Source organism: Caretta caretta, chromosome 18 (assembly GCF_965140235.1).
Source record: "Caretta caretta isolate rCarCar2 chromosome 18, rCarCar1.hap1, whole genome shotgun sequence".
NCBI lineage: Eukaryota > Metazoa > Chordata > Testudines > Cheloniidae > Caretta > Caretta caretta.
Genome location: NC_134223.1, coordinates 20,514,354 through 20,537,207, shown reverse-complemented (window position 1 = coordinate 20,537,207; position 22,854 = coordinate 20,514,354). Strand labels below are relative to the sequence as shown.

At 44.7% G+C, this 22,854-nt stretch overlaps 2 protein-coding genes across 7 annotated transcripts in view; one reads left to right on the top strand and one right to left on the bottom strand.

The window, feature by feature from the left end:
- Positions 1-188: 188 nt before the first annotated feature.
- DFFB (DNA fragmentation factor subunit beta) lies at positions 189-6,518 on the bottom strand. Of its 2 annotated transcripts, XM_048825454.2 has the most exons (8): positions 6,296-6,518; positions 5,664-5,790; positions 4,456-4,644; positions 3,963-4,013; positions 3,621-3,700; positions 3,240-3,410; positions 1,723-1,823; positions 189-1,148 (listed from the first exon to the last, which is right to left on the bottom strand). In XM_048825454.2, the coding sequence occupies exons 1-8, from the start codon at positions 6,407-6,409 to the stop codon at positions 929-931; spliced, it is 1,053 nt and encodes a 350-aa protein (XP_048681411.1). In that variant the 5' UTR covers positions 6,410-6,518; the 3' UTR covers positions 189-928. The 2 variants fall into 2 exon arrangements, with proteins under 2 accessions (XP_048681411.1, XP_048681412.1); XM_048825455.2 differs by lacking the exon at positions 3,963-4,013 and having other exon boundaries at positions 6,296-6,514.
- A 60-nt stretch (positions 6,519-6,578) lies between these two features.
- The window catches only part of CEP104 (centrosomal protein 104), a 45,339-nt gene continuing 29,063 nt past the window's right edge, over positions 6,579-22,854 (top strand). For 2 of the 5 annotated variants that reach the window (XM_048825447.2, XM_048825451.2), the window contains exons 1-4: positions 6,579-6,677; positions 14,179-14,305; positions 15,460-15,633; positions 17,196-17,334. In XM_048825447.2, the coding sequence (XP_048681404.1) occupies positions 14,193-14,305; positions 15,460-15,633; positions 17,196-17,334 (426 nt within the window). In that variant the 5' untranslated portion in view covers positions 6,579-6,677; positions 14,179-14,192. Of the gene's footprint in view, positions 6,678-7,155; positions 7,567-14,178; positions 14,311-15,459; positions 15,634-17,195; positions 17,335-22,854 lie in introns of those variants that run through there. The other 3 variants (XM_075121060.1, XM_075121059.1, XM_075121061.1) reach the window with 3 other exon arrangements.

The following is a 22,854-nucleotide window of genomic DNA, read 5'->3' as shown; positions in this document are numbered from 1 at the left end:
AACAGACAGGCATGTTGTGACCAGTGTTTCACCAAATGTAAAAACACAACTCTGTGCCAAAAGACATTATTCTAGCCTGACCAATTTATACTTCACTCTATCAGAAGTGGGTCTTAGTTCATTTGATTTTGCACTAGTTGCTTGTACACACCTTATCTCTCCTTTATACTTATGTATGAGGCAAAAGATGCCTGAAAGATCTTTATTAAACAAATATATAAAAATACATTGAAGTTTTACATTAACATAGTTCCTGAGAATTCAGTTGATTTCAGATGGCCTTTTTTAAAAAAAATCATTCACATTTTACTACATAATTAAGAGGTAGAGGGGAGCACAGCTGATGAACAGACAATTATCAAAGATATTGAACATACAATGCCTTTTCCTATAATATCCTTCATATGCAGTACTGCACAACACTGCAAGAAATGTCAAGCAGCCAAGGAAGTTGGAAGATGTTTTTTAAAAAAAAACAAAAGAGGAATATGAACCAAGAAAAAAAAAAGAATCTAGCACCACTGATAGTTTCTTTAGAAAATATGTATGTAAAATAATAGGTTAAAAATGGGAGTCATTAGTAGATTAGAGCAGAGATCACAGGGACACAGAACTGGGAGTAGCTCTGCCACTAACTGTGTGGTAGCCTTTGGTAAATCTAAGGCACATGGATTGTTTGCCCAGCTGTAAGCTCTGTAGAACAACTTAACTACCTCACAGAAAATGAGCTGGGGCCTCAGAAACCAACTGTATGAAAGGTGGAATGACAAATGTTTGAATGAGGTTTGATTGCAGCCACACATATTAGGGAATTTAGCAAGAAGAGATCAATCTATGATGTTCTTTCACTAAGAATTTCAGAAATATTATAAATGGTGTCCTTTCATATAGTTTAGAAAACCACAGCAAAAAGCCATCTTCAGGGAAGTCACTTTGAGACCTTCTGCATTCGCTTTCTTTTTCTGTATATTTTAGTTTTGTCACAGGTGAGATTATGGCTGGCTTTCTTATGGCAAGCAATATGCACTAGTTTTAAATTTTCCAGAGTAAATAGCAACTGATAGAAGTATTCCCAGGCTACTTCCCTTCCATCTTGTTCTTTGACAGCTTCTGCCAGTGTTGGTACAATAGTACGTTTCTTCTCTATTCTGCAATATAAAATGAGGGAAGCATTTTCCATTATTGACCGTAACAAACTTCCTTTTAACAAACCATGTATGCATTCCCTAAAGGAAGGATGGGAGCTAACCTTTCAGTCATGTGTAAGATTTTTCTGCATTGATATTAGGATGTGTGTGGTGGTGATGGTAGTTTTTTTTAAATTCTAAAGAAAGGAGCTCAGCATGAGTAATGTGGACCCTAGAATCCTATGTAATTTCTAATTACATAACACCTGAAACAGCTTTGGGCAGGGGCAGAAATGAAAGACTAGTCACCTGAGGAGCCTAGTGGGGGATGTTTTTAATACACAGAGAAGTTAGGGGTAAGGGAAGAGCAGCTAACAATGAATGTACTAGAATGTAGTATGTATTGTAGATTTCTATCTTGCCACCCATTTCTGCAATATCTGAGTACCTTCCATCTCAGTGGATTTAGGATAAAATGAGCAGACCAACCATCAGACTTCCCCATAAGATGAAAACAAGCTGGGTTGGTATCTTGTTTAATGCTGAAGGTGGACGGTGTGTAACAGGTATGTTTGGTTTAATGTTTTATACGTACATATGATCGAGATTCCACGTACTGAAGAGGATTCTGCTCTCCCTGTTACTGTAGGGATTGATGGAATGTTTACACAGGCAGTAATCCCTGTCAAAAGGACCCTGTAAAAAGATAAAGGCAGTGGGATAGTATCCACCCAGCTAAATGTATTCAACTTGTTGCATAGGAAAAGATATGGGAAGAATCAAGGCCATTCACTGACAAAGCCTGCCTTTGGAAACACAGGATAAAATTTTAATAATTCTTCCCTGCACAAATAAGCAATCAATATCAGTAAGCTAACTTATGCTTGTATTTAATTAGGTATCTAAGTAGTTATCTCTTTCCTCAAATTCCATCACTGTAGAGCAGTGGTGGGCAACCTGCAGCCCATCAGGGTAATCCGCTGGTGGGCTGCAAGACCGTGTTTACATTGACTGTCCTTAGGCACAGCTGCCCGCAGCTCCCAGTGACCACAGTTTGCCGTTCCCGGCCAATAGGAGCTGTGGGAAGCGGCAGGCAGCATGTCCCTGCAGCCCACGCCACTTCCCACAGCTTTCATTGGCTGAGAACAGTGAACCGTGACCACTGGGAGCCATGGGTGGCCGTGCCTAAGGACGGTCAATGTAAACACTGTCTTGCGGCCCACCAGCGGATTACCCTGATAGGTTGCAGGTTGCCCACCACTGCTGTACAGCATGCCAGCACTTGCTGCAGAAGAGAACTCTGGCTAAGAAATGACTGTGAAATGTGTGCCTATGTAAGAGGTGAATGGGGGGCAGCTCTTAGCATGGTGGAACTTTTAACAATGATTGGAAAGCTTGTACTGAAGCCCCTGATACCGCTGCTGTTTTACAACAATTTGTGGATCAGTGGTTCAGGAGAGCAGATGTGAAATCCAATTTTTAGCTTATAAAGGGCAAGAAACAAGTCCTCTTTTAAAGCTGGGTGATTGTTTACACAACCATTGGCACCATGTCCTGCTGAAAGCCTAACGGAAATGTCAGCCTAAATCAGACATTTTACTTAAATAAAATACAGAATCCTGGAAAGCCCTGCCTCCCCTAGTAAGGCTTGAATTTGTTCAGCAGTATGACAATCAGCAAAGGGACACTGTCAACTTAAAAATGTTGTAAATCAGTTAGTTATGTTACCCACACCCTTGATGAATAAAAGAGGTAATATGCCACACTTTGCTTCTCAAAAGTTGGATGCTCAAAGTAATTAGTCAGTTTCACTCTCAGTGCTGCAATGTTTAAAATATCACTCCAAAAAACAACACAAAACACTTGTTGGTCTTAAGTCTTGTTTAAATTTAGTAAAAACACCAAAGAATTTTATCTGAGAACAAATTATGCTGGCAGCGTCCTTCAGTCACTGTAGGTAGGTAAATTATTTCTCTTCAGTTTAATAGTTTGCAGTGCCCAGAGGCTTATTCTGCCTTTAAATGCATAACTCCCATTACAATTTATTTTCATAAGCACAGCACATAAAATATACCTTACACACACTTATTTGTCTTCGAAATAGTTTCTTACTTGACAGGAGAACCATCCCTCAGTAGTGCAAAGGCGGACCGCCGCCTCCTCTCTTCTGTCAAAGTAACAGCCATTATATTTAACAGACTTCAGTTTATCCAACATAAAGTCAGTTATTCTTTTATATTCTGCTTGTGCTGCTGGATGAACAGCTGAAGTATAACTGCTAACCTTTAAGAAAATAAAAAGCACTATGTCATTCCTAGCTCAGACAGTGCCTACTGCACCCTGAATCTACTTAATAAATCCAATAGATTTAAATGTAAAACTTATAGTTCCATGGCTGTTTATGGAAAAAAATTCAGCTGTTCAGGTCTAATGTAAAGATTTATTTTTAATAACAGCTTGAAACCAAGCTACATTCAAAACAGCAATTTTTACCTCTTTCATATAACTTCGTATTCTGCTTTCACAACTGTATCTCATATAACTTGATTTATTCTTAAAGCGAGACTCCATACCTAAAAGAAATAAATATTTTATGACTTGTATAAAAATATCTCAAGCTGTTGTTTTACTTGGCTGGATCTCTAGCTCCTTTTCTTTATGAAATGAAGTGAGTATGATTGTTTATTTGCTTTGCTTCCCTGTTCATAGTGTAAGCACTCTGGACACCAAGAATGCCTTACTATTTTGGCTTTACATAGGGCTCAGTACATTGTTTGCACTTAATAAATCATATACCAATCATTGCTCTTAACGGTATTCCTTGATGGCCCATACCTGGCATACGATGTTTAGTTCCAGGCGCTTCTGTATCAGAAAGATGACAAACTGAAGGGTATTTAGAAAGGAACATCACAATGATTAGGGTACGAGATGGATGGGTTTAAAAGGAGATATTAAAAGAGCCAAATAGATATAGCTTAACTGAGTGACATCTAAAGGGAATAGATATTAAACAAAGAGGAATATACATCAAAAACATCTAAATACTAAAGAGTTGCCCAGAGACTGTATATGTAGAAGAAATGGGAGGCAAGTAAGAGGAATATCTGACAGATCTACTGAACTGTACAATAATGTTCCTAGGCAAATGGCAGGATCCTCTTCACTTGGGTCATTTTAGAATTAGATTTGATAAAGCATAGAGGAGTTGAAGACCTAGACCATGTGTTGTAATCAAATCTAAGAAATTAAAGATGGAAATTGTTTTAAACTATCTCATCTATCATTCTGCTGAGAGATTTAACTGCTATACTGATACAGAACTTACCTTCAAACCACTTTCTGTCTTCCTCTCTGCTTTCCGCCAAAATGTTTTCACTTAGGTTTGATATGAGATCCACTAGAAGCTTCTGTCTCTTGGGAGCCTGCTCATCTGATAGCAGCTTTTGTGCAGCCTCAACAATGTCATCTTTTTGTGCGTAAAATGTATTTAGGAAGTGATCTATGTCACTGACAACTGTAGTTTTAAATGAAGAAAAAAGCAAACTAGTGCTAGGAAAACTTATGTAGTCTGAACTGTGCTTTCAGCTGGGGTTTTGGTGTGTTCCATAAAAAGTTTCTCTGGGACGGAATAAAAAACATTTTAAAAGAGTAATATGCTACTTGCCAACATTTATATCTTAATTAAAAGTAAATCCAAACCCGCACTATTGACTTTCTAGTGTTTCATCAGAAATGTGGGAGCAAAGGGTTTCCCTTCAGGCCAACTTCCCATCACCTTATTCATGATGAACAGCACCTTGCTCAGAGTAGCCCCATTGACTTCAACATGACTACTTGGGGAGTAAGATTCCACTCAGAGCGAGTAAAGGCACCTTTACTTTTATTCTGTGCCTGTTCAAAAACCTACCAGGCTTTTCTCCACCCAAGTAACCAACTCTGAAAAATGAGGGAAATTTCTTCCAGTTTACTTTTACCTTAGTAATAAAGGTTTCAGAGTAGCCGCCGTGTTAATCTGTATTCGCAAAAAGAAAAGGAGTACTACTGGCACCTTCGAGACTAACAAATTTATCTGAGCATAAGCTTGCTTGAGCTGTAGCTCACAAAAGCTTACGCTCAAATAAATTTGTTAGTCTCGAAGGTGCCAGTAGTACTCCTTTTCTTTTTTCTTAGTAATATAGTAACACATCACGAAAAAGTGGGCAGCCCATTGCACACATTTTTAAAATAAGGGCGTGAACAAAAACCCAATGATAATGCATCCACATGTATTTTTAAGATGACCACTGTAGATTAGCTTTAGTAGTTCAGACTAGTAAATGCATAGTAGAATGTTGTAATGAAATTTTAGTATGGTATCATACTCCTTTTTGCAGATTGGTAAACTGAGGCACAAGGAGGCCTTTACAAGGTCACCTTGAGCAACAGTTGCGAAGATGGAGATAAAATCCCAAGTTCCGACTCCTTCCCTTTTGGGGTTTCGAAATGTGAAACTGTTTAAGCTGCAAGATAAACGGATAAATTTTTCCCACTTACAACCCTGCCAGGTCTCCCCTGGGGCTAGTAGTACAAGGTCTGTATTATCTGGAACGCTGTGGAAGTAACCTTCAGTCAGTTCTGTCCCATCCTCATACAAACAGAGCCGGCAGTCGGGAAAAGGAAGCTGTTCACAAAAAGAACACACACGCACACACAGTTGCACTTTAATGCAGGTACTCTGCAAATGGACCCACAGAAACCTTTACAAGTGAAATCCGTTAAAATAAACAGTGTAACATCAGCGAAGGTGCAAAAATACAGATTCCTCGAGCACCGAGAGGTGCCTCTGCGGCTCCAGAGCCGGGGTCTGCTCCAGGGCTGCCCGCCCTGGACTCTGGGACGGGGTGAAGGTGCAGGGGCCCCATGAAAAGCGGAGTGGTGGGGGGGGGTATCCGGGAAGACAGGCCCCCCTGCTCTGAGGGCGATGCGCCCCTTACCCCCCACGCTCGGACGCGCCTGCCTGTCGGGGGCGCTCAGGTGCCCTAGCTCTGGGGCACCCACCAACACCCCGCGGGGCCCTTGGGAGGGGGCTGTCCTGACAGCGCCTTGGGCCCGCCCCAGGGGAGCGACGGCGCGGAGCCAGGCCGAGCCCTGGGGCTGCCCGCAGCCGGGCTCGCCGGGGCTCGCACCTGCAGCCGCTTGCCCGCCTTGCGCAGCAGCTCCGGCAGGCTCCGCCCCGCCAGCCCGTACTTCTGGGGGCCGCGCAGCCTGCGGATCTTGAAGGCCTTGGGCCGCGGGGCCATGGCCCAGCCGAGAGCGGGGCCCGAGCCTCTGGCATCAGCAGCTCCCGGGCCCCGGCGCCGCTCGGATCACTGTGCGCATGCTCACAGCTCCGGACGCCGTGAGAGTTACCGAGGCGGGGAAGCAGTCTGTCCCCGCCCCGGCGCCGGCTCGGCTGGCGCATGCGCAGATGTGGCCCGGCCGCGCGGCAGGATGTTGCGCATGCGCAGGGGGCGTGGACTAGGCCGGTTGCCATGAGAGCAGTGGCCCTGGCGATGGCGCCGGAGTGAAGTAGGTTGAGGGCGAGGGCTGCCGGGAAGGGGGGGGGGGGGGGTCGTTGCCCCGCTCGGGGTCCTGTCATGCCCGGGGTGAGCGGTAACGGGTGTCCTTGCCCGGCCCCGCCCCCATAGGCCCTGCGACTCACCGTTCCTAGGGGGACCCCAGACCCGGCCGGCCTGGGCAGGGCCGTCTCCTCCCTCCTCCCCACAGCACCCCCGGGCTCGGGCCCGGGCCCCCGGGCGAGCCCCTGGCGCTTCCCTGCCGGCCTCGCGTTGCTGGGCGGGAGTCGCCGCCGCACGCTGCATTTGTCCGCCCCCGCCGGAGTCTTTGTCGAGTTTTACACACACCCCCCCCCCCCCAGCGCTTAGGGCCTGGCCCCGCGACCCTTCCCCTTTGACCGCCCTGGAGACAGAGCCTGGCTTTCACCGGGGATGAGCCCCCCCCCCCCCCCCCCCGCTCCCGTTTCTGTGTTCAGCCCTCTGTGCAGGCGTCTCAGCAAGCTCCCCCCGCCCCCCAGTCAAGGGCGCCAGTTGGGCAGGGGAGAGCGGCCCCCCGAGTTTCACACGGGAGGTGTGCAAGCTCCCAGGTGCAGCTCTTCACCACAGCACAGGGCTCGTGTGAGGCTGTGCAAAGGAGAGGTGCCCCTCGGGCAGGGAGTCAGGATTTTGTTTACAAACAGAGGCCGGTTTCAGAGTAGCAGCCCTGTTAGTCTGTATCCGAAAAAGAACAGGAGGACTTGTGGCACCTTAGAGATTAACCAGTTTATTAGAGCATAAGCTTCCGTGGGCTACAGCCCACTTCATCGGATGCATAGAATGGAACATATAGTAAGAAGATATGTATACGTACAGGGACATGAAACAAGGGGTGTTACCATACACACTATAAGGAGAGTGATCAGGTAAGGTGAGCTATTACCAGGAGGAGGGGGGGGGGGAACCTTTTGTAGTGATCAAGATGGGCCATTTCCAGCAGTTGACAAGAAAGTGTGAGGAACAGTAGGGGGGAAAATAAACATGGGGAAATAGTTTTACTTTGTGTAATGACCCATCCACTCCCAGTCTTTATTCAAGGCTAAGTAAATGGTGTCCAGTTTGCAAATTAATTCCAAGTCAGCAGTCTCTTGTTGGAGTCTGTTTTTGAAGTTTTTTTGTTGTAATATTGTGACTTTTTTAGGTCTGTAATCGAGTGACCAAAGAGATTGAAGTGTTCTCCAACTGGTTTTTGAATGTTATAATTCTTGAGGTCTGATTTGTGTCCATTTATTCTTTTACATAGGGACTGTCCGGTTTGGCCAATGTACATGGCAGAGGGGCATTGCTGGCACATGATGGCATAGATCACATTGGTAGATGTGCAGGTGAACGAGCTTCTGATAGTGTGGCTGATGTGATTAGGCCCTATGATGATGTCCCCTGAATAGCTATGTGGACACAGTTGGCAGCGGGCTTTGTTGCAAGGATAGGTTCCTGGGTTAGTGGTTTTGTTGTGTGCTGTATGGTTGCTGGTGAGTATTTGCTTCAGGTTGGGGGGCTGTCTGTAAGCAAGGACTGGCCTTTCTCCCAAGATCTGTGAGAATGATGGGTCGTCCTTCAGGATAGGTTGTAGATCCTTGATGATGCACTGGAGAGGTTCTAGTTGGGGGCTGAAGGTGATGGCTAGTGGCGTTCTGTTACTTTCTTTGTTGGGCCTGTCCTGTAGTAGGTGACTTCTGGATACTCTTCTGGCTCTGTCAATCTGTGTCTTTACTTCAGCAGGTGGGTATTGTAGTTGTAAGACTGCTTGATAGAGATCTTGTAGGTGTTTGTCTCTGGCTGAGGGGTTGGAGCAAATGCGGTTGTATCGTAGAGCTTGGCTGTAGACAATGGATCATGTGGTGTGGTCTGGATGAAAGGTGGAGGCATGTAGGTAAGTATAGCGGTGAGTAGGTTTCCGGTATAGGGTGGTGTTTATATGACCATTGCTTATTAGCACTGTAGTGTCCAGGAAGTGGCTCTCTTGTGTGGACTGGTCCAGGCTGAAGTTGATGGTGGGATGGAAATTGTTGAAATCATGGTGGAATTCCTCAAGGACTTCTTTCCCATGGGTCCAGATGATGAATGTAGCGCAGAATAGGGGCATTAGGGGACGAGAGCTAAGGAAGCGTGGTTCTAAGTCAGCCATAAAAACGTTGGCATACTGTGGGGCCATGCGGATACCCATAGCAGTGCCACTGATTTCAAGGTATACATTGTCCCCAAATGTGAAATAGTTATGTGAAAAAGTCACAAAGTTCAGCCACCGGGTTTGTCATGACATTATCAGAGATACTGTTCCTGACGGCTTGTAGTCCATCTTTGTGTGGAGTGTTGGTGTAGAGGGCTTCTACATCCATAGTGGCCAGGATGGTGTTTTCAAGAAGATCACCAATGGATTGTAGTTTCCTCAGGAAGTCAGTGGTGTCTCGAAGATAGCTAGGAGTGCTGGTAGCGTAGGGCCTGAGGAGGGAGTCTACATAGCCAGACAATCCTGCTGTCAGGGTGCCAATGCCTGAGATGATGGGGCGTCCAGGATTTCTAGGTTTATGGATCTTGGGTAGCAGATAGAATACCCCTTCTCGGGGTTCTAGGGGTGTGTCTGTGAGGATTTGCTCTTGTGCTTTTTCAGGGAGTTGGCTGGTGATTAAATTAAAGACATGGAAGTTTAGCCTGTAAAAGAGGAATACGTCCCTGGAGAGGGGGGAGGGGTTGTGTTAGAAAGAACAGGGGATTTAGAAGAAATACAGCGAAGCACTGAGCCAAGGTTACATGCAGAAAAGGGGGAGATTTGGGGGTGTAGGTGGAAAGAAGGGGTCAGACCCAGGGCAGGGCTAACAACCTATCCTAAAGGATGACCCAACGCTCTCACAAGTCTTGGGAGACAGGCCAGTCCTTGCCTACAGACAGCCCCGCAACCTGAAGCAAATACTCACCAACAACCACATACCACACAACAGAACCACTAACCCAGGAACTTATCCTTGCAACAAAGCCCGTTGCCAATTGTGCCCACATATCTATTCAGGGGACACCATCACAGGGCCTAATAACATCAGCCACACTATCAGAGGCTCGTTCACCTGCACATCCACCAATGTGATATATGCCATCATGTGCCAGCAATGCCCCTCTGCCATGTACATTGGTCAAACTGGACAGTCTCTACGTAAAAGAATAAATGGACACAAATCAGATGTCAAGAATTATAACATTCATAAACCAGTCGGAGAACACTTCAATCTCTCTGGTCACGCAATCACAGACATGAAGGTCGCTATCTTAAAACAAAAAAACTTCAAATCCAGACTCCAGCGAGAAACTGCTGAATTGGAATTCATTTGCAAATTGGATACTATTAATTTAGGCTTAAATAGAGACTGGGAGTGGCTAAGTCATTATGCAAGGTAGCCTGTTTCCTCTTGTTTTTTCCTACCCCCCCCCCCCCAGATGTTCTGGTTTAACTTGGATTTAAACCTGGAGAATGGTCAGTTTAGATGAGCTATTACCAGCAGGAGAGTGAGTTTGTGTGTGTATGGGGGTGGGGGGGATGTGAGAAAACCTTGATCTATGCAGGAAATAGCCCGACTTGATTATGTAAAGAGTTGTCACTTTGGATGGGCTAGCACCAGCAGGAGAGTGAATTTGTGTGGGGGGGTGGAGGGTGAGAAAACCTGGATTTGTGCTGGAAATGGCCCACCTGTTGATCACTTTAGATAAGCTATTACCAGCAGGACAGTGGGGTGGGAGGAGGTATTGTTTCATGATTTCTGTGTGTATATAAAGTCTGCTGCAGTTTCCACGGTAAACATCTGATGAAGTGAGCTGTAGCTCACGAAAGCTCATGCTCAAATAAATTGGTTAGTCTCTAAGGTGCCACAAGTACTCCTTTTCTTTTTGCGAATACAGACTAACACGGCTGTTCCTCTGAAACATGTATAGAGAGGTTCCCACTCTACCCATGGTACTTACGTGGCCCCATCACCGCAGTATCTGAGGCTGTGCCTCACAACGTCTAACCTATTTCTCCTCCCAGCCTCTCGGTGAGGTAGAGCAATGCTGTTATCCCCATTGTACAGGTGGAGCACTGAGGCACACAGAGACTAAAGGCCAGATTTTCAAAGGTATTTAGGCACCTAGTGAGGTTTTTCAAATACACTTAGAAGATTTGGTGCTTTGTAAACCCCACTAGGTATCTAACTGCATCTTTGGGTGCCTAAACACCTTTGAAATTCTGTCCTTAAAGCATTGGCCTGGGGTGGGGTCAGACAGGAATTCCATGGGGAGTAGAACCCAGGTCTCTCAGGGCTAGCTCCCTATCCAGCAGACCAGCCTCTCTCTTTGCTGCATGCTGCAAAAAAGAGGACTCTGATAGATGGGAGCAAAACCATGGCAGCCAGTTCTCTGAGACTCCAGCAAATGGTCCCAGGATGGATGTCATGGTTGACAGCATGAAAAGCAGCACAGAGGTTAGGAAGGATGGAGAATGAGAGTCAGATGAGAGGAGATCACTTAACTCCCAAGGGGTGGCAGGTTCTGCCCCATGCTGGGTTGTAGAGCAATGGCTGCTGTGCAGTTTTACATTTTAACTGAAAACCATTTTGTTCAGTCATTTTTTTGTTCTGAATTTGAGGGAAAAGAAGGAACGAGAAAGTGTCATATAAGTATCAGATGTGTTTATGCCTCAAATTCTTAGGGTTTCAGCTGTATTGAGGCCAATTCCAGAACAAAGAACAGAAACTGCATCCACAGAGTCCATAAAGTCAATGATTGTCATGATTTGCATTATTCACTGGGCACCATCTGTGTGCTCGGCACTCTTCAGAATATGCCAGAAAATCCAGTCCCTGAGCCAATGCGTATAAAATGTGTAAATCTGGATAAGATGGCTCAGATATTTAAATATGAGGTTGTACAGTTATTGACCACACGTTTTCACATGTTCACTGTGATGTTTATAGCTCTGAGTGGAGGCACTTCTGGCAGTAGAAGTTTTACGTGATTAAGGACTAGAAGATTTGACCCTCCAACTTTCTTTCTAAAGGAAGAGCTGCCCAGAGCTCCTGTGCCTGTTTGTTTTCCTTTCCTGCCTGCAGTTGCTCTGATATACCTCAGAAGTCTGTTTTTTTCTCAACTTTAAAATATAGAATTTTCTTGGTGTTTGGTTTTAAATATTCTCCTGTGAGAACTGCAACACAATTGCTGTAGTGTTGTGTTTAAGAGCCTCCTGAAAAGTAACTAGCTTTTAAACAGAAGTAAGCAGTGTTGCCAACTCTTATTATTTTTGTCATGTGTCTTATGATGATTGTTTTCCTTAAAGCTCCAGCTCCTGGAGTCAAGTGGCTATGTGATTATTTTAGCCTTTGTTCTTAAAGAAAAATGAAGTTTTTAGTCCTCATGGCTGTGGAGAAAGCGTCAAAATGTGACCCCAAAGCACCCTAACATCTCAAAAAGCAGAAGGCAAATAAAAAGAACCCCAAATCTGTTATTTTGACATAATCTCATGATTTTAAAGCCAATCTCATGATTTTTGGGGAGCCAGATTCATCATTTTTGAACATTTGGGATTGGCAATACTGTGAAAGTGTCAGCTTCACTCCTGTTTAAGATTAGTTTCTAGTCTATTATTTATCATGAGATAACACCTCTAGAGCCCCAGGCAGGTGCAGTATAAACTCAGGGGGCCCTGCCCTAGTAGGATGTTTCCAAAATTAAATGATCTAATCCAATCTCGATGAACTGCAAAAAAGTGATAGAAAGTAATCTAGATATTTCTACAATTGTTTCAATTGTTGTATTCAAGAGTTAGTAACAAAGGATATACATTAAAATTTTAAACCTAACCAGTGTTCCTTAAGTGATTTTGACGCAAGATGTGAGAACGTCAGTATTAGAGCTGAGTGAGTAATATTTATTAAATCCTCTTATATATATATATATATATATATATGAATTAGATACAGTGCTCCTAATTTTGAAGTTATCTGCAGAAAACAAAAAAAAACCTAAAGTTTTCAGGTGCCTAAGTAGCCCTTGGAATCACAGTTAAAGTTGCCCCCCACTTACCAAAATCTGAAATGGCACCCCTGTGCCCTGTCCCAGGGTCACTGAGAGTTGAGGGGGCTGGAGGAGTGCAGGCTCAGAGAATGTGAGAGATGGGAAAGTGCATGTGCTGTGTTAATACTTGCCACTGTTTGCTGTGCACAAAGCATGATGAGGTGGGCTAGAAGCTTAGTAAAACTGAATTTCCTCCCAAGAGAACCATTTTAACACGTGAAAGTGGACCACAGTAATGGGTGTACAGGGCAGCCCACAAGAGAATGTGTTCTGTGGTGTTAAAGCCTGCTCCAGTCACCAGTGCCAGTGGTCAGGTTGAACTCTATTTAATATTTTTTGTGGTAGGCTCACGGACTCCCAGAATTTTGCATGTGTCTCATTTTAATCTAATCATGATACATTTTATTTACTTTGTCAGATGTTATAGACCATTTATGTTAGTTTTCAGAACAGAGTGCAACTCGTGACAAACCAGCTTGTGAGAGTTTAAAACGAGGTGATGAATTTTGAGGCAGATTCTGATGAAAACTGAAAGTGTTCTACTAGGAGGGAGCATTTCTTTTACAGAGTTCACGAACTTTACAGGAGAAGGGAGCTCCTCATCCCTTCCTGCCACCTACTTTTTGTGTGAAACTACAATGTGCTCAGTTTTCAAAGATAACTTAATACATTACTTCTTAGTTATTTTGTTGCCAATTAACCTGTTTGCAGACCACTCTAAGTGCGGAAATGATGGATATGTTTTACAGACATTCTAGGAAAGCAGGTGTTACATGCTAGCTCTGTATCCTTTTCACTGTGAAATGAGTTCAGTTTTATAAGATCACTAACCAGGAGGCTGTTCTTTGATCAGAGAGATCCATGCACTTTTTTGTGCTTTTGCCCCATGAGCAACTGAGTTATGTGGAGTGTTGTGATATCAGAGGTATTTCGGTAAATCTACTTTTCTCACTTACCAGTTCCATTCATTACATAAGAACAGCCACACTGAGTCAGACCAATGGTCCATCAAGTCCAGTGTCCTGTCTTCTGACAGTGGCCGTTGCCAGATGCTTTAGAGGGAATGATCAGAACAGGGCAATTTATTGAGTGATCCATCCCTTGTTGTCCAGTCCCAACTTCTAGCAGTCAGAGTTTAGGGACATCCAAAGCATAGGGTTGCATTCCTAACCATCTTGGCTAATAGTACAAAGTTCCCTCTGAGTTTGGAAGTTTTTATTGGCTTTATTAAACAATGCTAAAACTAATACCTTTAATATTAATGAGGTTTGATAGGATTTAGATTAAGAATCTGATGTGCTAGTATTTTTATTCAAGAAAGTTCCCATGAAAGTCAACAGTCATTTTGTCTGAGTAGAGACTGCTGGAGTGGGTTGTACTTATTTAGTTGTAGCTTTTATAAAATGAATTAACTTAATTTTAAAAAGTCATTGTTTTATCAGCTCAACTGTGCAGAATGCCACACAAAATTGGATTTGTAGTTATCAGTTCATCAGGACATGAAGATGGCTTCAGTGCAAAAGAACTGATGGTTCATGCACCAACAGTCAATGGATGGAGATCACCAAGGTACTGTAAGTGAAAGAGTTATTTATATTAAGGATGCGTTGAAGTGTCTCTAAAATATGAGATATAAGTAATTCACAGGGAAATAATTCTACCCTGGGTATCTGATTACATCAAAAAATAAGAAATCTAAGATAGAAAATCATGATTTTGCATAATTGCCTCTCATTCAAGATCACAAAGAGTTTGACAAAATCCAGCCCCAGTCCTGTGAACTGCTCCAGGCAGACTCCTGTGTCCACGTGAGACCCCATCAAAGTCAGCGCCCTGGTTCTGTCTGCCCAAAGCAGATTGCAGGGTGAGGGACCTCACTGGTTGTAAGAACTGTGGACCAAGTTCTTTAGTTACCTTTCATCCCACACAGCTCTTATCCCCCAAAACTCCAGAGTGTTCTTAAAAGGGATACCATTAACTTGAAACAAGTCAATTTGAAAAAAAAAAAGTGATTTTGGGCACTACATCTGCCTCCAAGTCCTCCTGCCAATTTTTGTGGTTTTACAATCACTTGCCTTCTCTTATTTTTTTTAATGCTTTTCTCTCCAATTCTATTGTGTGACAGGCCCACAGCCCACACATCCAGCAGGGTGACCTGTCTATACATACTGCTGTTAAATAAACAAAGTAAATTGAAAAAAGAGCCCCCACAACACACACACACACCAAAACTTGCTGTGGTGATGTTAGCAGGGCTGCACATTTCGGTGTGCCTGGGCAAGATCTGAAACTGAGGGCCCCCACCCTGCTAAAAAAGTTACCACTGAGGGAAGGTGGGGAATTGGAGAGAGAGCCCACACTACACTCAGCCTGCAGCAGGAGCTTGGCTCCTGTGTCACAGGGCTGGGCCTGGCTCTCTGGTCTGGGCTTTCCAACCTATTACATGGAGTTGCAAAGCCACTGAGGTTTGGTCTGGCTGACCCTCTATTGTGAGTGGCACTACGACCCTGCATGCCAGGCAACAATGTCACTTGGTTTTAGGAGCCCTCTCGAACAAGGGACCTGGGCAAGCTGTCCCTCCTCCCCCCATCCTTCCCAGCATGGCTCTGAATATTAGGGGCTACTTGTAGCAATAAGAGAGAAACAATTTTTAGACAAAGTGTGATTCAAGTTGGCAATAACTCTTTAAGAAGATGACTATTGAAAATTTTCTTTACTTTCAGACTCTGCCAGTATCCGCAAGAAATCGTCCTTCAGATGGTGGAGAGATGTCGAGTTCGAAAGCTGCAATTACTCGCTCACCAGTATATGATTTCAAGCAAAATTGAGTTCTACATTAGTGAAAATCTGCCTGAGTACTTTGCACCATATCAGTCAGAGAGGTTTCGCAGACTGGGGTAAGTCAAAAGGTGCTAAATGATAGTGTCACTTTAATCAGAAAGGTAAGATTTGGGAAGGGAGTGGTATGTTAGTCACTGGTAAAATGTTGATGTGATGTTAAGGAAATAGGGAAGGGAAATTCTGTCCCCCAGTTGCATCTGTGGAATGCTACAGTAATAAAGTTGAAGTTACTCGAATTGTATGGGTGCAACTGAGGACAACATTTTTCCCTGGACTTTCAGAACACACATGACAGCTGCATTCTTTTCTGTGGTTTTTATTAAACATGGATATAGACATCCAACTAGACTTATTGACCAATATCTCTCAGTACACAAGCTGACATGTCATCTTTTTAAATATGCATGTGGAGCAGGCACAGTTGTTGAAAGAAGAAAAATCTATAAAAAACAGTATGTATTAAGTCCTGTGTTGTTGTTGTTTATTTGTATTGTGGTAGTACTTAGAAGCCCCAGTTGTAAGCCTCACTGTGCTAGGTGCCGTACAAAAACATGACAAAAATATGATCCATGTCCCAAAGACCTTATACTCTAAGTACATGATTTCAATTTTAATATCTTCAGATAGAAAAGTCCTTTTTATTGCAGTTTTAAAGGGATAGTGGTTGCCATAACTTCAGGTGGTTTTATGCATCCCTGTTCTCTGGTATTCTATTAATAGTTGAGCATATTTAACACATCAGCTCTTTTAATACATAGGCCCCAGTGCTGCAATTGTGTCCATATGTGTGGCTGCCGGAGTAGAACCCCAAGGGTTCACTCACATGTTTTCTCAATGCAGGCTCAGGGCTATGGGGCTTATTCTACTGAATTGATATAGGAAGTGATCCAAAGCCCCTGGAACTCAGTGTCAAAACGTCTTTTGATTTCAGGTTTCAGAGGAACAGCCGTGTTAGTCTGTATTCGCAAAAAGAAAAGGAGTACTTGTGGCACCTTAGAGACTAACCAATTTATTTGAGCATGAGCTTTCGTGAGCCACAGCTCACTTCATCAGATGTGTACCGTGGAAACTGCAGCAGACTTTATATACACACAGAGAATATGAAACAATACCTCCTCCCACCCCACTGTCCTGCTGGTAATAGCTTATCTAAAGTGATCAACAGGTGGGCCATTTCCAGCACAAATCCAGAAAACCTGGATTTGTGCTGGAAATGGCCCACCTGTTGATCACTTTAGATAAGCTATTACCAGCAGGACAGTGGGGTGGGAGGAGGTATTGTTTCATATTCTCTGTGTGTATATAAAGTCTGCTGCAGTTTCCACGGTACACATCTGATGAAGTGAGCTGTGGCTCACGAAAGCTCATGCTCAAATAAATTGGTTAGTCTCTAAGGTGCCACAAGTACTCCTTTTCTTTTGATTTCAGTGCACTTTGAATTAAGTCTGTAGAGTGCTTTTTTAAAAAGAGAAATGGCATTCTTTATTTCAGTTCTCAATACCATTTTAAAACTTATCAAAATACTAATTTGAATGGATGTTCTATATTAACAAAATATATTTTACTTATTTGCACGTTTTTACACATTCCATCTGCCTTATCAATTTTCTTTCTACAGTTATGTCTCTCTCTCAGACAATGAGAAGACTGGGTACAAAGCACGGGAGCTGAAGTCAGTCTACGTGGATGCAGTAGGACAGTATCTAAAACTCACTTTCCATAAAAATTACATCAATAGATACAACTTATACAGTCAGGTAAGATTAATTGAAATGGTGACTTGATGCTCTAGACAATATTGCAGTTGTCCAAGACGGCCATAGCAAAATGCTGCCTTGATTTATAAAACTAAAATTGCCAGTGGGAAGTTGTTGTGAATGAGTAATTCTCAGAAAAATGTCAATTAAAAGTCTGGTGTCTCTTTTCTTTAATGTGCAAATGATTAGCTTCAATTAGCTTCAATATATAGGATTCTAAAGATTTCTATACTACACTTAAGACATTTGGATATAATCGAGAGCTTTCGTTTGGCACATTTTCATCCAAGCACTGCATTGTATATTAAGAGTATAGATAATATCTGAAGGTAAAAGTTCTCTTGCTGGCTGCTCTTCTGTCAGATTGGCCAGAAGTGGTATTCAGTGTATCCAGAACAGATTAATCAAGTGTGCAGTTCTATGCTGTTTTTCATTTTGCGCTCTGAGTGCTTATTGTATAATACAGGCAAGACAATTAAGTAGTTACACTGCACATCTATCCAAAATGAAAGAAGCTGAGAATCACCCTCTCTAACTTTGCATACTTATGCTGTGTATGAATCAGACTTATGTCTACACTACAAAATTAGGTCGAATTTATAGAAGTAGTTTTTTTAGAAATCGTTTTTATATAGTCAATTGTGTGTGTCCCCACACAAAATGCTCTAAGTGCATTCAGTGCATTAACTTGGCGGAGTGCTTCCACAGTACCGACGCTAGCGTCGACTTCCAGAGTGTTGCACTGTGGGTAGCTATCCCACAGTTCCCACTGTCCATTGGAATTCTGGGTTGAGATCCCAATGCCTCATGGGGCAAAAAACATTGTCGCTGGTGGTTCTGGGTACGTCATCAGGCCCTCCCTCCCTCTGTGAAAGCAACGGCAGACAATTGTTTCACGCCTTTTTTCCTGAGTTACCTGTGCAGACTCCGTACCATGGCAAGCATGGAGCCCGCTCAGCTCACTGTCACCGTATGTCTCCTGGGTGCTGGCAGACGCGGTACTGCATTGCTACACAGCAGCAGCAACCCATTGCCTTGTGGCAGCAGATGGTACAATAGGCCTGAAAACCATCCTCCTCATGTCCGAGATGCTCCTGGCCGCCTCGGTAAGGTTGGTAAGGTCGGTCAGGAGCGCCTGGGCAGATATGGGCTCAGGGACTAAATTAGGAGTGACTCGATCAGGTAATTCTCTTTAGTCCTGTAGGCAGTCCTATTGTACCATCTTATGGTGAGCAGGCAGGAGGTGTGGATGGCTTGCAGTCCTTCTCCACCGTCTGCTGCCAGCCAAAGATGTAAAAGATAGATGGAGTGGATCAAAATAAAAAATAGACCAGATTTGTTTTGTATTCATTTGCTCCCCCCTCCCTCACTCCCTCCATGAAGTCCTGCCTGAAATACCAGAGGGAGGGATAGCTTAGTGGGTTGAGCATTGGCCTGCTAAACCCAGGCTTTTGAGTTCAATCCTTGAGGGGGTCATTCTGTGTGACTGTTGTTTTTGTTTCTCCTTGATGTAAAGCCACCCCCTTTGTTGATTTTAATTCCCTATAAGCCAACCCTGTAAGCCATGTCGTCAGTCGCCCCCCCTCCGTCAGAGCAATGGCAGACAATCGTTCCGCGCCTTTTTTCTGTGCAGACGCCATACCACAGCAAGCATGGAGGCCGCTCAGATCACTTTGGCAATTAGGAGCACATTAAACACCACGTGCATTATCCAGCAGTATATGCAGCACCAGAACCTGGCAAAGTGAAACCGGGTGAGTAGGCGACGTCAGCATGGTGACGAGAATGATGAGGACATGGACACAGACTTCTCTCAAAGCACGGGGCCCTGGCAATGCGGGCATTATGGTGCTAATGGGGCAGGTTCATGCCGCGGAACACCGATTCTGGGCGCCGGGAAACAAGCGCAGACTGGTGGGACCGCATAGTGTTGCAGGTCTGGGACGATTCCCAGTGGCTGCGAAACTTTCGCATGCGTAAGGGCACTTTCATGGAACTTTGTGACTTGCTTTCCCCTCTCCTGAAGCGCATGAATACCAAGATGAGAGCAGCCCTCACAGTTGAGAAGTGAGTGGCAATAGCCCTGTGGAAGCTTGCAACGCCAGACAGCTACTGGTCAGTTGGGAATCAATTTGGAGTGGGCAAATCTACTGTGGGGGCTGCTGTGATGCAAGTAGCCAACGCAATCAAAGATCTGCTGATATCAATGATAATGACCCTGGGAAATGTGCCGGTCATAGTGGATGGCTTTGCTGCAATGGGATTCTCTAATTGTGGTGGGGCGATAGACGGAACCCATATCCCTATCTTGGCACCGGAGCACCAAGCCGGCAAGTACATAAATCGCAAGGGATACTTTTCAATAGTGCTGCAAGCACTGATGGATCACAAGGGACGTTTCACCAACATTAACGTGGGATGGCCGGGAAAGGTACATGACGCTTGCATCTTCAGGAACTCTGGTCTGTTTCAAAAGCTGCAGGAAGGGACTTTATTCCCAGACCAGAAAATAACTGTTGGGGATGTTGAAATGCCTATAGTTATCCTTGTGGACCCAGCCTACCCCTTAATGCCATGGCTCATGAAGCTGTACACAGGCAGCCTGGACAGTAGTCAGGAGCTGTTCAACTACAGGCTGAGCAAGTGTAGAATGGTGGTAGAATGTGCATTTGGACGTTTAAAAGCGCGCTGGCGCAGTTACTGACTCAGTTAGAGCTCAGCGAAACCAATATTCCCACTGTTATTACTGCTTGCTGTGCGCTCCACAATATCTGTGAGAGTAAGGGGGAGACGTTTATGGCGGGGTGGGAGGTTGAGGCAAATCGCCTGGCCACTGGTTACGCGCAGCCAGACACCAGGGCGGTTAGAAGAGCACAGGAGGGCGTGGTGCGCATCAGAGAAGCTTTGAAAACCAGTTTCATGACTGGCCAGGCTACGGAGTGAAAGTTCTGTTTGTTTCTCCTTGATGAAACCCCCCACCCCTTGGTTCACTCTACTTCCCTGTAAGCTAACCACCCTCCCCTCCCTTTGATCACCGCTTGCAGAGGCAATAAAGTCATTGTTGCTTCACATTCATGCACCGTTTATTAATTCATCACACAAATAGGGGGATAACTGCCAAGGTAGCCCGGGAGGGGTGGTGGAGGAGAGAAGCACTGGGAGGGTTGAGGAGGGAAGGACAAGGCCACACAGCACTTTAAAAGTTTAAAACTTTAAAACTTATTGAATGCCAGCCTTCTGTTGCTTGGGCAGTCCTCTGGGGTGGAGTGGCTGGGTAGCCAGAGGCCCCCCCACCACGTTCTTGGGCGTCTGGGTGAGGAGGCTATGGAACTTGGGGAGGAGGGCGGTTGGTTACACAGCGGCTGTAGTGGCGGTCTGTGCTCCAGCTGCCTTTCCTGCAGCTCAACCATATGCTGGAGCATATTAGTTTGATCCACCAGCAGACTCAGCATTGAATCCTGCCTCCTCTCATCACGCTGCCACCACCTTTCAGCTTCAGCCCTCTCTTCAGCCCACCACTTACTCTCCTCAGCCCACCACCTCTCCTCCCGATCATTTTGTGCTTTCCTGCACTCTGACATTGTCTGCCTCCATGCATTCGTCCGTGCTCTGTCAGTGTGTGAGGACAGCATGAGCTCAGAGAACATTTCATCACGAGTGTGGTTTTTTTGCCTTCTAATCTTCACTCTCCTCTGGGAAGGAGAAGATCCTGTGATCCTTGAAACACATGCAGCTAGTGGAGAAAAAAAAAGGGACAGTGGTATTTAAAAAGACACATTTTATAGAACAATGGGTACACTCTTTCACTGTAAACCTTGCTGTTAACATTACATACATAGCACATGTGCTTTCGTTACAAGGTCGCATTTTGCCTCCCCCCAACACGTGGCTAGCCCCTCACCCCTTCCCCCTCCCCATGGCTAACAGTGGGGAACGTTTCTGTTCAGCCACAGGCAAACAGCCCAGCAGGAACGGCACCTCTGAATGTCCCCTTAAGAAAAGCACCCTATTTCAACCAGGTGACCATGAATGATATCACTCTCCTGAGGAAGCCCTCTACACCAACATTCCACACAAAGATGGACTACAAGCCGTCAGGAACACTATCCCCGATAATGTCACGGCTAACCTGGTGGCTGAACTTTGTGACTTTGTCCTTACCCATAACTATTTCACATTTGGGGACAATGTATACCTTCAGATCAGCGGCACTGCTATGGGTACCCGCATGGCCCCACAGTATGCCAACATTTTTATGGCTGATTTAGAACAACGCTTCCTCAGCTCTCGTCCCCTAAAGCCCCTACTCTACTTGCGCTATATTGATGACATCTTCATCATCTGGACCCATGGAAAAGAAGCCCTTGAGGAATTCCACCATGATTTCAACAATTTCCTTCCCACCACCAACCTCAGCCTGGTCTAGTCCACACGAGAGATCCACTTCCTGGACACTACAGTGCTAATAAACAATGGTCACATAAACACCACCCTATACCGGAAACCTACTGACCGCTGTTCCTACCTGCATGCCTCCAGCTTTCACCCTGACCACACCACACGATCCATTGTCTACAGCCAAGCTCTGCGATACAACCGCATTTGCTCCAACCCCTCAGACAGAGAACACCTACAAGATCTCTGTCAAGCTTTCTTACAACTACAATACCCACCTGCGGAAGTAAAGAAACAGATTGATAGAGCCAGAAGAGTTCCCAGAAGTTACCTACTACAGGACAGGCCTAACAAAGAAAATAACAGAACGCCACTAGCGGTCACCTTCAGCCCCCAACTAAAACCCCTCCAACGCATTATTAAGGATCTACAACCTATCCTAAAGGATGACCCAACACTCTCACAAATCTTGGGAGACAGGCCAGTCCTTGCCTACAGACAGCCCCGCAACCTGAAGCAAATACTCACCAACAACCACATACCACACAACAGAACCACTAACCCAGGAACTTATCCTTGCAACAAAGCCCGTTGCCAGTTGTGCCCACATATCTATTCAGGGGACACCATCACAGAGCCTAATAACATCAGCCACACTATCAGAGGCTCGTTCACCTGCACATCCACCAATGTGATATATGCCATCATGTGCCAGCAATGCCCCTCTGCCATTTACATTGGTCAAACTGGACAGTCTCTACGTAAAAGAATAAATGGACACAAATCAGATGTCAAGAATTATAACATTCATAAACCAGTCGGAGAACACTTCAATCTCTCTGGTCACGCAATCACAGACATGAAGGTCGCTATCTTAAAACAAAAAAACTTCAAATCCAGACTCCAGCGAGAAACTGCTGAATTGGAATTCATTTGCAAATTGGATACTATTAATTTAGGCTTAAATAGAGACTGGGAGTGGCTAAGTCATTATGCAAGGTAGCCTATTTCCCCTTGTTTTTTCCTACCCCCCCCCCCCCCAGATGCTCTGGTTTAACTTGGATTTAAACTTGGAGAGTGGTCAGTTTGGATGAGCTATTACCAGCAGGAGAGTGAGTTTGTGTG

Excerpts from the sequence above, each read along its gene's own strand:
- DFFB (XM_048825454.2), bottom strand. The coding sequence starts at position 6,409 with ATGGCCCCGCGGCCCAAGGCCTTCAAGATCCGCAGGCTGCGCGGCCCC. Across the intron at positions 4,645-5,663 it reads AGGGGAGACCTGGCAGGGTT|TTGTCAGTGACATAGATCAC; the intron begins GTAAGTGGGAAA and ends TTAAAACTACAG. Across the intron at positions 4,014-4,455 it reads AGACAGAAAGTGGTTTGAAG|TTTGTCATCTTTCTGATACA; the intron begins GTAAGTTCTGTA and ends AATACCCTTCAG.